Raw genomic sequence first — 15,439 nt, forward strand, 5'->3', positions numbered from 1 at the left:
ACAACACACAGCCAAAAAAAATAAAGAAATAAGAAAAAAAAAGAATTAAAAATTTTCAACTCAAAGCCCACACCAAACGCAGCCCCTGCGTCTCCGCCGCCGCCACACGATTTACACAAGTAATTTAAATCATTCACCTGCTGCCAGGTCTCCTCCAGGGATGGCAAAGCTGAGAAGTAGCCGGTGTCGTGGACAAGTTGTAGCTCCTGGAATATACTATAACTAGCCAACACGTCCATGCTGCTGCTGCCGGGCAAAACCGGAGGAGAAACCCTCCCCCGAGCTCAGCTGGGTCTGTTTGTTTGTCAGTCTGTCTGGCTCACCCCCCAAGAAGGCAGACATCCAGTGGCCCTTTTGTTTTGTTTTGTTTCAGTCAACTAAAAAAAGGAGAGAAAAAAATCAATGCAGGAGAGAGGGAGAGAGGAGGTGAGAGAGGAGCGAGTGAGTGGGGTGGATGGAGAGAGGGATCCAGCGTGTACAGTGCAGATGACTGCCAGGAAAAGGGGACTTCACGGGAGTAACAATTCCCTTCCAGGGCTCTAATCACTCCAGCTCGTGGATCAGGAAGGGGGACGCAAACTCACTGACACGAAGCTGCCATCTATATCTGCAGCGCTGTTCGCTCCTAATGCAATCTTTGCTCTTTATTTTGGGAGGTTGCATTTTTTTCTCGCGATCGCTTCTCTCCCCCCCACCCCTTCCCTTCCCTCCCCACCCCCCACCCCATCCTCGCTAGTTTGTAGTCCCCCCCACACACACCTTGTCTCCTCCTCCTGCTCTTCCCCCTCCCCAAACTCCCTCCCTCCGCCCCGCTTTGCGCGCAGCCGTGGGATCTCGGAGGAGGGCGTCCATTAGGCCGCGTGTGACCATGTAAGGTAAACAGGGGGCTCATGAAGTCACTGAGGACCAATGCGGCACTCGGAGCGGACCCTGGGGCGGGGCCTGGCCCCGACGGCAGCCACCGATTGGCGCGCTGCGGATCTCCCTGCTGCCTTACAAGGCGGTACGAGGCAAGCTATTTTTAGAGGGCTATATAAGGGGGTAGAGGAGTCCGCCAGGCGGCCGGGGAGCTCGAGCGCCAGGGAGGGTTGCTGCGACACTGGCGCTGGCTCCTGGGACGCCTAGGCGGCCGGGGTCGGGCTGAGCGCTGGCCTCCGACCCTCGCTTCAGGGCTCGCCCGAGCCGCCGGCGCCCGGACCCGGTGCAGATCCGAGGGAACCGGTTGCCGCGGTGGCCGATCGGGAGGTGTGGTCCCCGGTCCAGGGTTAAGATACCTCCTGCGGGAGCAGCCGGTAGAGCGGCGGCGCAGCCGTCGGGGGCAAGAAGCTCTTTGCACTCGGCCTTCCTGCCAAGCATGGGGAAGAAGGGTAGCAAGGGAGAGGCTAGGCTCAGAACAGCGTCACGTACCCCAAACTAAAGCCCAAAAGCCAGTTCCGAATTCCCCACAGGGTGCAGAAATGAAGTGCCAGAGGAGGAAGTGCCTCACAATGGCAGAGAACAAAGGCGAGCTGCACGGAGACTTGCTTGCGCCCGCCTCCGACGCTGCACGCTGTCTCCGCCCCGGCCCGCGCGCCTTCGTGCGCGCCGCCGATTGCCTACCGCCCTCCTGTTCCTCTGAACCGAGCCTAAAACCTGGCCAGGAGTTTGGTACCCAGCATCAGAGTGTGCATGAAAGAGAATGGGGGAACGTGGATAGAGCTAGGGTGCAGGCTGGAGCGAGCCACTAGCTAGCAGATCCTTACAAGAGATTTATCCAGAAGCTTCCTGGAGGAGTGTGCAAGAGCAGGTATGGAGCAGGGTTCTAAAGATGTCGAGATTCTGCAAGCTCAGAAATGGAAACCTGTGCAATGCACGTGGTTAAATTTTGCCCAATTGTTTTCTTAATCTTAAACGACTAGTGTGGCTTCTCCAAAATACACTGAAAGCTGGACTATTTTCGGATAACTACAGAATTCAGTACTTAGAGACAAGAAACATCCTTGTACCTTCAGTGGAAGAAGTACAATTTCATCGACTCCGTATCATTCCCTTCTATTGATAACAATATTAAATTTGTAAAACAAAAGATCACCCGTTCCCCAGAGGAAATTAAATAATTTACCAAGATTGGAGGAAAGCTGGTTTATTTGCCTTTTAGTGCCTGATATCTGTGTTGGTCAAAGAAACAAAATTCATTGTATAATTGATGCCTTGCTTACAATATACTGCCACCTATTAGCTCCATGAGTTGAGCAAATGGCAGAAAAGGCGTCTGCTTCCGAGGAACAAGAATGCAAATATCTGCCGTTCTTGTTAGAAGAAACAAAATACTGTTTGCAATTCACCAATCCTAGTATGTCACTGTTAGAGGCACTAAATGTTAGCTGTCCATTGTCCCCAGACTTTAAGCAAATAAATGAAATAGTATCTGAACTAGTCATCTCCATAGGGAACAGGCCAGGGTCTAAAGGAAGAAAGCAAGATAGCAAAACCTTGCAATAATTTGTTAGATCTCACCTTGTCTACTCTTCCTCCAACACTATTTGGTTGTAGGGCTTGGGCAGAAATCCGTTGAGAGGTCCTAATGTAGACGTATATACATGAGCAATAAAAAGAAAACAACCTTGAATACAGTAGGTAAACATCCTGGCGGGATCACATAATTTGCTGTTTAAGTCTCAAGGGAATTTAATTTTTGTATTTTATATTGTACTTATACTATTACTGTTTTTATTTGGTTGGTTTGGATTTTGTTTGTTTTGTTTTGTTCAAGATAGTGTTTCTCTATTTAGCCCTGACCTGTCCTGGAACTCAACTTTGTAGACCAGGCTGGTGTCAAACTCAGAAATCCTCCTGCCTCTCCCTCATGAGTGCTGAAACTAAAGACGTGCGCCACTACACATGGCTTATTGCCATTTTTGATGAAAATATATCTTACCTTTTGAGTTTGAAGATTTTTGGAAATATTTATCACACTTATATTCTGCCATATCTACATAGACATTTTTATGTGCCATGTCTCTTTTCACCTCCGGGACACCACCAACACAGGGATTCTCAACTTAAAGGATGAAGACCTCCAGGCTTAGTATATAAATTAACGATGCTCAGATAAGCAGAAAGTGACTAGGCAGTGCTTCAAGTCCAGGAGTGTCTGACTTATAAGGCTTCTTCATGAGGCTCTCCATGGTAAAACATTGAGGTTTTGGGTTTAAGTTAATATGTGTTTATAGAAATTGCTCCAGTGGGTTGGAAGACCGCCATTGAAGCTTTCCTCATGTAACTTTCAGACCCCTAGCCTACAAAACAAACAAACAAACAAAGCAAACAACAAAAAACATTCAATGACATTTTACAAAGTAAATCTTACAAGTTACATTTGGAGGTCTTTTTCAAAGTGTTATAGGACATTTAAGAATTCATTCTAAGAGGTGTTTGCAACAAAGTACTCTAAAATGTATGGTTTCAACATTCATCATATTTAGATAATTTTAATTTTGTTTTTTAGGCATATATATATGTATATATATATATATATTATGGCTAAAAATATAAATATAACCTGTTCAGTCCATTTAGTGTTGCTTGTATGCATATGATTTTAGGGCTTACCTATTGGGATTGGGAGCTCATCCCTGGAGAAGACTGTTTCTCCTGCTCTCAATAGTTGCCTGCATATTTTTTTTTCTTTTGACTACAGGATGGGGCCCTGTGAGATTTTCCCACTTCCCTGTTACTATGTCTATGGCATTGTGTTTGCTCAAGTCTTCAGGTGATGCTCCCTGTCATTTTTAGGAGACACAACCTCATTGCAGATTTCCTTGGTCCTCTGGCTCGTAAGATCTTTCTGCCTCTTCTTCCTTGATGTTCCCTGAGCTTTAGATGCAAGAGTTTTGTTGTGGATATAGCAACTGAGGCAGGACAACCCAGGATTACTTGTTCTCTCAGTTTTGACAAGTTGTGGTTTTCTGTTATAGTATCTGACTAGTAAAGAGACATTTCATTGATGAGGAGTGAGAGCCACCCTCATCTGTGGATGTGTGGATAAGGTGACCGAATCCAGTAGCAGTAGTAGTTTCTCCTGTAAGATCCTGGGTAGTTGGCTAGGTTACTAGTGCCCTCCTGTTGAGAGGCTTTAAATCCAATTAGAGAGCTGTTGGTTGCCACCAGGATGAGTGCTCCGGTGTTACCATGCCATACTGGTTGTTGTGGTTCATAGGGATACCAGCTGGGCAACTTTGCTTCCCTCTCTTTGGAGGCTTGCATAGTGCCTTCCCGTGCTGTGAAAACTAATCCTCAGAGAACAGTCTTTCAGATCAGGTCTAGCTTGGATCCTCTGGGTGCAACCTCTGAAGTAGATGTTTTCAGCAATAGGGACCTACCTTCCACCTCAGGGTGGCAACCAAGGCCAACAGAAATAACCTAAATTGTTTTAGGTGTCTCTTGGACTCTATTGACCAGCAACTCACAGTGAGGTTTCTCAGATATTGGGAGTTTTGATAGGTATTTTTAATAGCCTAGAAATCCTAGTTTCATATTGCAAAAACACGTGAAGTATCCCAATATATAAATGACTAATAAATTAAGACCATAAGGGAATAAAAACAGTCTGCACATTTATGACTCGTATATCAAAATCCTTTACAGTATCTGGTATTTTTCAGCTTTTCACATCAGGTCTTTACTACTATGAAATGTTGGTCTGTTTTAATGGATGAAGATACTGGAATTCAGAGAATGCATGTATTTTGCTCATTGTCCCATGTCTATTAAGTTCCAGAAGCAAATTCAAATATAGGTGTGGCTTTATCTGTCTCCTATGTAAACATTGTCTTGGGAAACTCTGATGAGACTATTTCCAAAAATAGTAGCTAGGTGTGGTGGTGCATGCCTTTAGCTTCAACATCTGGGAAGTAGAGATAGTCCAATGTCTGTGTACTCAGGCTAGCTAGGGCTACGGAGTGACAGTCTGTCTTAAATACGCTAATAAATTAAATGCTTTGGAAGTGGAACTGCAGGTACTACCCAAGAGTAAATAATACTAACCTCATGAATTCGGAAATCAGAATATTTTTAAAAAATAATAAAAATTTAACATACAGGGCTGAGAGATGGCTCAGTAATTAAGAGTGTTTAATGTTCTTGTAGAGGACCCCAGTTTGATTTCCAGCAGCCACATCATGGTTCAAAACCATCTGTAACTCCTGTTCCAGAAGTGCTGATGCCTTCTGACCTCTAAATACACTGGTCACACAAGTGGTGTACATACATACATGCAGGCAAAATGTTCGTATACATCTTTAAAACGTTTTAATTGACCATGTAAATAGGACATGGTTTGAATCTGAATGTCCCCCATGGGCTCATGGTTTGAATTTTTGATCCCCTTCCACAGCTGGTGGTGCTGTTTCAGAGGTGGCAGAGCCTTTAAAAGGTAAGGCCTGACTATCCCCGTTAAATAGCTAGTGATGGAATCTCTAAAAGATGTACCTGCCTGGGTCTGGTCCTTCTCTCTTTGCTTCATGGTTCAGTAGGTGTGACTACTCTTTTAATGATCCTATAGCCACAGGCAAACACCAGGTAAGTTCAGCTTCATTTATACATGAGTGCCTTTTCCTTCTGTGCTTAGGACTGGTAGAGCTTTTTCGAGGAAAATCCGCTTAAAACAGGGACTGAATTTTAGAGCATTGTTTTTTTAATTAAAGGTTTGTTTGGAATTTTATTGGAAACTAAAACTTAAAGTTAAGTACGTGTAGCAGCAAGTGGACTCAGTGGGTTTTAAAACCAAGAGTAAGTGAAATGGGGGAGGAATGGTGGTAGGAGAGAGAGAAATTGTACTTAAGTGTGGCATTGTACTTAAATGTGAAAGTCTCAAAAAAAGAAAATTTGAAAATTCTCAAAACGCCTATTTTGTGTGGTACTGAGGAAGAGGAGAGAGGTGTCTTACAGCTGTCAGCTAATTATGGAATGAATAAGATCCCAATTTTATTGACTTGCTTTTGCCTATGAAATGTGAAGCACCTATCTGGGGTCTGAAACAGTATGTCAACAGTATGTGTTGTGTTGTGCTGAGAAATTTGAGTTGAAAATGAACCAAGATCATTTTGGGCTACCCTGGCCCCTCCTTAACTCCCCTGAAGTTGTGACAGAAGTTGGATTCTTTTCCTCCAAAGTGAGCCATAGCTAGTAAGAGTGTCACCCTGGGACTGCCCACTGTCTCCCCTAAGGGCCTCATGGAGCACACACCCTGCCCTACACTGGCAGAAGCAGTTGAGCTGCAAGCCTTGCATTTTCCCCCAGTTTAAGTCATATGCCCTCTGTCCAATCTTACTTCCTCACAACTGCCCACTGTTCATCAAACCTAAGCACATTGGGTTCTCATTTCTGAAGGGCCTCATCCCACACATAACTTTGCTTAATTCAATAAATCTGATGTCCTTTCTCTTCTAAGCCAATCTTTTCCTATTAGTATACAAAACATAAACCTTACAATGGAGGCGAGAACTAGTTGACTTCTGAGTCACTTTGTCTAATTCACAGCAAAATTAAAAAGAGTGTCATTTTGTGAAAATTAGAGACTAAATGCATTTCTTCAAAGATCTCCATCTTTTCATAATCAAAATCTTCTTTTCTGATGCAACAATATAGTCACCTTGCCTGTTGATTTTTACTTTCATTTTGAGTTCAACTCTGCAGTCCTCATTTGGCAGTGGCTTTTCTGACCTCGCTCTCATTGGCATTATGAACCCTTCTACCTCTTGCAAGATCTGCAGTTTCATCTTACAACAGAGTTGAATGTATTTGCATTATATTGCCTTTGTCTTCATGGGGAAGGGGAGTGTTAAGAAGGAGCCTTTGAATAAGAGATCAATTTACCAATGGTCTTATCATCAATAAGTACTTTCCATGCATAGAGATACTACAATGAAACTCATTAATATGTCTAATTAACATGCAATAATCATTTTAAAATACTTTCAAGTATTCACGACTCCCTTTCCTTTATACTCTTATTAAAATAAAATGTGAAATTAGGGAATAGTATGTGGTTGCATCATGTAAACAAGAGTTATCTAGCAAGAGGGAGGAGTGAATTAAAAACATAAGACAAAGTTTAAATGTGGAAGATTGAAAGAGAGGAAAGAGTGAAAAGAGTTGCCCCTGGGATTCAAAGTCAAGAAAAAAGAAATCAGCTTTCTGTGACCTCTGACAAAACACCATGACCAAGAAAACTTATAGAAGAGTTTATTTTTGGCTTACAGTTCCAAATATTTGGAGTCTGTGATGGCAGGGACAGCGTGGCAGCAAGTGGCAGTCGTGGTGGCTGGAGCAGAATGCTGGGAGATCACGTCTTGAGCTGTAAGCATGAAGCAGAGAGAGTAAACTAGAAGTAGGGTGAGGCCTTATGCTTTCAGAGACCAACCACAGTGCCATACTTCCTCCAGCATGGGCCCCAACATTTCTCATTCAAACCACCACCCATGTATAGAACACTATTTCTAGAGACTAAACATCTCTCTTAGTTTTTACTCTGTGCTCATCTTCCACTCATACTTTGGCATCTCATTTATACTGCCTATAGGGAAAAAGCTGTGCCTTATAAGGAACATGGCCACTGTGACTATAGTGACTGCTGTTGTCAATACAAAAACAATAGTTCTATATGTGTTTGTCTTAGTTAGGGTTTCCATTACTGTGAAGAGACACCATGACCAAGGCAAGTCTTATAAAGGAAAATGTTTAATTGGGGCTCATTTACAATTTTAGAGGTTTAGTCCATTATCATCATGGGGGGAATCATGACAGCATCCAGGCATACATGGCGCTGGAGGAGCTGAGAGTTCTTCATCTTGATCCGTAGGCAGGCAGGAGACTGTTGTCTTCCAGGCAGCTAGGAGGAGGGTCTGTTTGCCCACCTCCACAGTGACACACTTCCCCCAACAAGGCTTCAACTATTCTAGCAAGGCCACATTTCCTAATAGTGCCATTTTTTATGGGCCAAGCTTATTCAAACCACCACATTATTCTTTATGAGTTTTGTTAGCATGGACCTCATTGTCTGCATGGGTTCAGTATTGGGACACTGACATGCTGAGAACTCTGAAAATAATTGGCCAAAAATTTGGTCTTGGATGAATTAACCAAGAACTCTTTGCAAATTCTCTTCTAATGTTGCTTCACGTTGTACCAGTCTTTCTGTTTTTAACCTTTCAGAATTCTGTGGTTAATAGTTTAATAGAACATTTATTTTAACATAAAATGCCAAAGCCAATCCAGAACGTTGACGCTTGCATTGTCCTGGGTCAGACAAATTGTGTAAAAGGATGACTTACGTGCATTGCTGGTAGTATGTGTGAGCGAGAGAGACAATTTGCTTCTCCCTCTGACTTGAGTGATTTATTGCTTAACAGAACTTTCTCTACCATGATGGAAAAGTAAGGAACTCAAGAAGTCAGCAAAAGCCCATTGTTTAAAATGTTTAACCCAGGCTTTATGTTGTTTAGATGTTTAAGGCCACTGTTATGACATGATCCCTATGGAAATCAATATCATTCATCACTTATCTAGTTGTAAGTACTAGCCCTTAGAAGCACTAATGAGGAATATGCAGTCATTGAAATTTAGTCAGTCCTTCAACATATATTCAGTAACACACTCAGTCTAACAGCATATTGTGTGAATGGCATAGGTTGAAAATAATATGGTAAACACAGACATATCACCAGAGTTACACAGTAGTACTCTGTCGTAGGAACTAAACAAGGCACTAGAAACATCTAGCACAGTGGTTCCCAACTTTCTTTATGCTACGACCCTTTAATACAGTTCCTCATGTTGTGGTGACCCCCAGTCATAAAATTATCTCATTGCTACTTCATAACTGTGATTTTGCTTCTATTATGAATTGTGGTATAAATATCTGATATGTGACCCTCAAGAGGGTCATGACCCACAGGTTGAGGACCACTGATCTAGTCTGTGCTTCATGAGATTTAGTGCTTGCTTCTGTAGCATTCCTTCCAGATAACACTCAGTTACCTTAACAGTGAGGAGACTCTGCAGGGACACAGTGTTGAGCCACTATGACTAAACCTGGTAGGCTGACTTTCCTCATCTAGGGACAGTATCAGAAGCCATTAAGGGGTTTTTGAGCAAAGATTTAAAGAAAGAAACCAGCAGGAAATGAGAAAAGATTTTTCTAAATGATAAAAAGTGACTTTTGCTGTAGAAGGACTGAAATGCCGAGCCAGTTATAAAGGTAGTGATAAATTAAGCTCCTGTGTTTTAGGGATTATTTCCCATTGTGAATGTGAGGCAGTTTTATATTTTACCCTGAACGTTTTATTTTGTTGTTGTTGTTGTTGTTGTGACACATTGAATGCAGCACAATGTTATTATTAATATATTACATATCAATGTCATTTTTATTGGAATATTATCATTTTTCTTTTAAATGTGCCATTTCCAAAGGCCGTTAATGGTAGTTAACAGCAGAATGCACCTCAGATTTTGTAATGGAAATCAATGGGAAAATAAGATTGATTTGATAGAAAGTCTCTGTGCTGCAAACTTTGCTGACAATGGCCATTTCTTAAGTGAAGGATACCTATTCCACAAGTGCCCGATGATGAGTTTTTATGTATATGATGGATTTGAGTAATTTGGAAGATTAATAATGTCAGCAGCAGGGTTTTTTTTTTTTTTTTGATGGGTAGTTCCTTTGAATTCTACTGTATTTTCTTTACCAAGAAAGCTTATTTGAGAGAATAGAAAAGTCCAGTGAATTGCAGTTCTTAATGGTGATCACTGCTCTTCTCAGAAGGAGCCAAGCAGACACTGGGACACTCTATCCCACAGTATCAATGGAGACATAGTTCAGTGCTTATCTGAGACTCTTCTTATTGGTCAAAAATGGCTTTAAGTAAATGTGGTCATGTTTTACCCTGGGAGTCATTTCATTTTGGCTTTTTGGCAAATGCTGTTTTCTAATATTTTCGCATCCAAGTTGGGATGCCTCTGCTTGGGAAGACAAAACAGTCCCATTTCACAAGGAACCAAAGCACGGCAATCCAGAGAAGACTCCTCTCTGCACCCAACCTTCCAAATGTACTTCTTCTCTATCTCCTCGTGTCACAGATTAATTTCCCTTTGCTTTGTGAGTACCAATTCTCACAATTTGAGGGATGTCTGCTCTAGCTCAATTCCTTTGTCCAATTATTCTTTCTGCACACTTGTTGCATCACAACCATTTTGAGGAGACAACTTTCTTTGAGAATCATCTGATCATCCTACAGAGATTTTCATACCATCTGTAGAAACGTATTAGTTTTTAAATAACATATTCAATTTAGGGCTGGACAGATGGCTCAGTGGGTAAAACGTTTGGTTCACTACCTTGAGGATGGGAGTTTAGATTCACATCACCCACTTAAGCACCAAGCAGGCACTGCAGCCTGCCTGTAATCCCAGGGTTCAGGAGTCAGAGATAGGGGAATCACTGTGGGAAGCTGGCTAACTCCACTGACTGAGTCAGTGAGCTTTGGGTTCAAGTAATTAAAGAAGACACACAATGTCAAACTTTGATTTCTCCCTGTACACAGACTCACACATATGTGCCTGCTTAGGGACCTGCACATACATGTGAATATACATATATACACCTGCATATATCACACATCTATGCATACAAAGAATAAAAATAATTCATTTAACTTTTCTAATAAAATATGTTTTATTTTTAAATACTTATTTAAAATATTTGTTATTTATATTTAAAATAAAAGTTTTAAATAAATACTATTCCTCTTTCTCCAGTAGTGTTTGGACATCACACCAGCTTCTGTCTAATTGGCTAAACTAGAGAAAATGTTGTTAAATGATGTCAGATAGACTTCAAGAAAATGAAAGTTCTAAGATTTCTAAGAAAATCTCTGTCCTTTTGGGTTTTTGTATGGATTCTACAGGTCTAGATTCAGAAAACCATAAGACAGAAATGCCCTCATACAACCAAAGTATGTCTTCAATAAGCATCAGCATTTTTCTTTAGTGATTCTCTAAGCAATACAGTGTGACAAGTATTTACACAGTATTTACATTGTATTAAGTATTATGAATAAGCAAGAGATGATTTTAAATACACAGGAGGATGTGTGGAGGTTATATGCAAATACTCTACAACTTTATATAACAGCGCTGAGCACTGGGGAATATAGTATTCAGTAACTAAATTTATCTGTGTATATTATATTAATACTATGTTTAATGTATAGCATTCAGTATGTATGCTATTGTTTGAGGTTTTTTTTTAAGGCAAGCTCTCATTTTATGGTTCAGACTGGTCTGAAATCTCACTATATAGCCCAGGCTGACCTCAAACTTGTCATTCTCCTGTCTCAGTTTCCTGATTACTGGGACTACTGTCGTGTGCCAGCATCCCCCAACCTCTCTCTTTTTCTATAAGGTGTTCCCCAGCTGTGTGTGTGTCAGCTTCCCTTCATTGTGACAAAGCACTGAGAAAATTTAATTAAATGGAAGAATGGTTTACCTTGGTTCAAGGTTTTAGAGAGTTTTGGCCCATGGTTGTTTGACCTCATCTCTTTGGGTTGTGGCAGGACAGAACATCATGATGGGAGTGTGAAGAGGAGGAGAGCTAGTCACCTCTTGACAGCTGGGATGTATCAGGAAAGAGACAACAAGGGTCTCCAGTACCAACGTATAGTCTAGGGCACACCTCTCCTGTGGCATAATATTCTTAACTAGGCCCTACTTCTTAAAAGTCCCAACATATCTTAACAGACTGAGGACCAAATCTTTAGCTAGTGAACCTTTGTAGGATTTAGAGCTAAGTCATAATACAAGTCAACCAGCATCTACTCATGCTCATTTTTGTTATATTTTTAAAGAGAAACTATATGATCTTAGTATCATCATATTTTACAACACCATGTGATAATGGGTCATTTCTATGAACCAGCAGCAATTCTGGTGAGGAAGAATTTGTTAACTACAAATGTCTTCCATATCGTCAAGGGTTAAGACATCCTGGCACTAAATGACCTTTAAAGATCGCTTGGTCTTGAAAGAGAACTCTTTCAGAAGTTTTATAGTGAGTATTCATCAACCTTGAATTTCCCCTTTCTGATTTGTCCTTACCATGGCAACCCCTGGTATGTGATTTCACTTTCAGAATGGACTGACTTATACAAGATTGCCCTTGGTAACATGTGGATAAACACATAGTATCAATTTTTATTTCATTTTATTCTTGCCTCTATTATTTCTACTCCCAGAGAATCATATGAATAAGTACAATAAAAAATAAGATCTTTAATACAAAACCTATTCATATTTAAATAAAAGACAAAAGTCATATATAAAGGGAAAATGAAAAAAGAAATATAAGTGCCCATTATCATTCTAGCTAGATCCCCCATTAAATACCAATCATACTGTGATTTCTTTTATAAATTAGTTCCTTGTAAATTTGCTTTGTGAATCAATGCCCCTAGAGCAGAAAAAAATCTCAACTCTGTGAATTCAGTCATTTGACTTTTAAACTAATAGAAGAAAACTGGACTATAGGTTTTTCCACTTTTGGTGAGTCCACCTCCCAGATTCTCTCATTCAGAGCTATATAATTTCAATTACTCAGAAGCTTCCGACAACCTGTTCTGTCAAGTACTACTAGGTTAGGGATTAAGCCTACAAGGATGAATGTAATTCTTCCCCTTTCAGAACTGACATGTTAGTCAAAGACAAATCTAAAGGAAAACCAAGGAGAGTAACACTGCTGAGGTGGTTAATTATTAGGGCAGATTCCTTTCTATGAAAAACAACCAAAATACTAAGAGAAGCAGATATGGACAAAATCATAGCTGAGCTGCCAATCTAATAAGAAATTCCTGGGTGGAAATCTGAATGCTGGTCAGACCCCACAAGGCATTTACAGTGAATGTCCTAGAACAACATGTTCCCAGCCTCGGCTTTTAGATAGTGTTTCCATACCACAGTCAGGTTCAATGTGCCTTCAGCAAAGGTAGACCAGATGGCTGTTGGATAGATCTTCCCACTGAAAATAAACAGAAAATATAGACAAATAATGTAAACATCAATAGAACAGGATAAACTCACCAAGCCTAGTTCCTATAGAGAAAGGGAGACCAGAGTGAAGTTTAGCCACCAGCAGAGTTGTTTGCCACTGAAATAATTCTAAGGGAAACTGAGCTGGAAGCTAAGTAGCAAACACAACTGAAAATGTGAACAAATGAGAAATTTCAGTAGCTTCAAAAAGCTAGGTTTTCACCAGGAATGATGGTACATACCTATAATTCCAACACACTGGATGTGGAGACAGGTGATAGCAAGCTCCAGACAGAGATCAGTGTTGGAACACTTGTTTAGCATATACAAGGCCCTGGTTTGTTTGGTTTGGTTTGGTTTTTCTCTAGCATTGTGTGGTGGAGGGTATGGAAAGGCTGAGACCATCAATATGACATGGTAAGTGGCTAGGGTCAGAGAGTAGTAGACAGCAACAATAGATGGCCCTTTACAAAGAAAGGACCTGGAGCTGGAGAGATGGCTCAGCTGTTTAGAGCACTGACTGGTCTTCCAGAGGTCCTGAGTTCAATTCCCAGCAACCACATGGTGGCTCACAACCATCTGTAATGGGATCTGATGCCCTCTTCTGGTGTGTCTGAAGACAGCTACAGTGTACTCAGATACATAAAATAAATAAAGAAATCTTTAAAAAAAAAACAAAGAAAGGACTTTTAGTGTCACAACATGTAATTGGAGTAAGCTTCTTAGCCATTTCTAAGACTTAGATAATGTCTATCTGACCTTTTACATGGTCATATTGGGTGTGAATCTGTCTTCTGTAGGTCCCGTCATCTCATTGTGTCCTTTTTCATTCCTGTACCAACCCCTAAAGACCATACTGACTGTTACCAAATCTTTCTGAGTTTTCCTTGTACCAAACATTTCCTTTTAAGATATGTATCTTGGTGCTGGAGAGATGGTTTAGCAGTTACATGCACTCGATGCTCTTGCAGAGGACCTGGCACCCACATGGTAGGTCACAAACTCCAGTTCCAGGTATTATGATGCCCTTTTCTGGCCTGCTCAGGCACTGCACATGTGGGACACATTGTGTGTGTGTGTGTATGTGTGTGTGTGTGTGTGTGTGTGTGTGTGTGTGTGTGTGTGTATTCAGGCAAAATACATGTATCTAATCCATTGGATTTTGGTTCCTTTAGACGTTCTTACTCACATTTCAATGCACACTACAAAGTAGAATTCCAACTGTATTTCTATCAGTTTAGAGTCAGTTGTTGGACACTGTATTTCTATTAAGGCGATTTTGATCTAATTTTTGCAAGTATATCTTAAGTTAGCTTATGTTAAATGTAATTAGCTAAAAACCTATAGGTCATTTTTTACATGTGCTGATATCAAAATAATCTCATTCTTTGTTGTTTTGCTGCCGATGGGACTTTGTGCTCTTATTAAATATCACTTAATATTTTGTTTATGTTTTCTGTCTGTCAAAAGTCTTTTTAGGTTCTTGATTTTATAGTCTAACACATTTGCTTTCCTTCCTAACTCCATGCCACTTAGGCCTACACAATGGATAGGCCTGACAATGATAGCAGTATACACAGACTTGCTATGTACCTGGCCCTATGTAAGGGTTTTACACTTATTATTCTGTGCTTAGCCTGGTGTGGGCTCAGAATAACATAGGCACAACACAACCTGTACACCCATTGTCCATCTATTTAAAATAGTGAGGCACAGAAAGGTGTAATGAACAACTCCAGACTGCTCAGTTCTGAAGAGATGGGGATATGGAGCAAACCCCAAACCCTGTGTCTTGTTTGCCACACCGCTGTGCTTGCCTGTGCTTGCCCTATCAGGACTCTGAGGGTGACATATCTGGATGACACTAGAATCTCCCCAATCCCTTTCTACACTGAACTCAGTCTGACTTTTGGTCTAAGCACTGGGCTGATTGATCACACACTATACAGCTCCTCATTTCTCCTATATTGATACTAAGTGTACCAGCTACATTTATTGTCACTTCAAAGGAATTTCCTGACAAGCAACAGAAGGGAGGAACCCAGTCTCTTCTACCTCATAGTTTAAAGAGATAGAGTCCAACCTGGAGGGGTGTCTATGTGGCGGGCAGTATCTTGGTGGCAGGAGCCTGCAGCTTTGCCTCCTCATCTCCTTGCATCCTGATAGAACAGGAAGCAGAGGATGGACAAGAAGTGGGACCAGCCACTGTGAGCCACTTTTTCCAGAAACTCTCTCCTGAAAGCCTCACAACCTCCTAAAGTACCATCAGCTCCGGACTAAGTATTCAAATGCATTCACGTTTAAGCCACAGCACCAGCACCTGGATAAGCTTCATTGGCTGTGTTGCTTAGAAATACTGAATCCACAGTCCTCCTGGCTA

The 15,439-nt window shown here is 41.2% G+C and overlaps 1 protein-coding gene across 2 annotated transcripts in view; it reads right to left on the bottom strand.

Moving 5' to 3' along the window:
• The window catches only part of Klf7 (Kruppel like factor 7), an 86,202-nt gene extending 85,512 nt beyond the window's left edge, over window positions 1–690 (bottom strand). For both annotated transcript variants that reach the window (XM_028765739.1, XM_028765738.1), the window contains exons 1-2: window positions 585–690; window positions 138–377 (exon numbers count right to left, since the gene is read on the bottom strand). In XM_028765739.1, coding sequence (XP_028621572.1) covers window positions 138–239 — 102 coding nt within the window. In that variant the 5' untranslated portion in view covers window positions 240–377; window positions 585–690. The remainder of the gene's footprint in view (window positions 1–137; window positions 378–584) is intronic.
• Between the last annotated feature and the right edge of the window lie 14,749 nt (window positions 691–15,439).

This window comes from Grammomys surdaster, unplaced genomic scaffold (assembly GCF_004785775.1).
Source record: "Grammomys surdaster isolate TR1022 unplaced genomic scaffold, NIH_TR_1.0 165, whole genome shotgun sequence".
Taxonomy (NCBI): Eukaryota; Metazoa; Chordata; class Mammalia; order Rodentia; family Muridae; genus Grammomys; species Grammomys surdaster.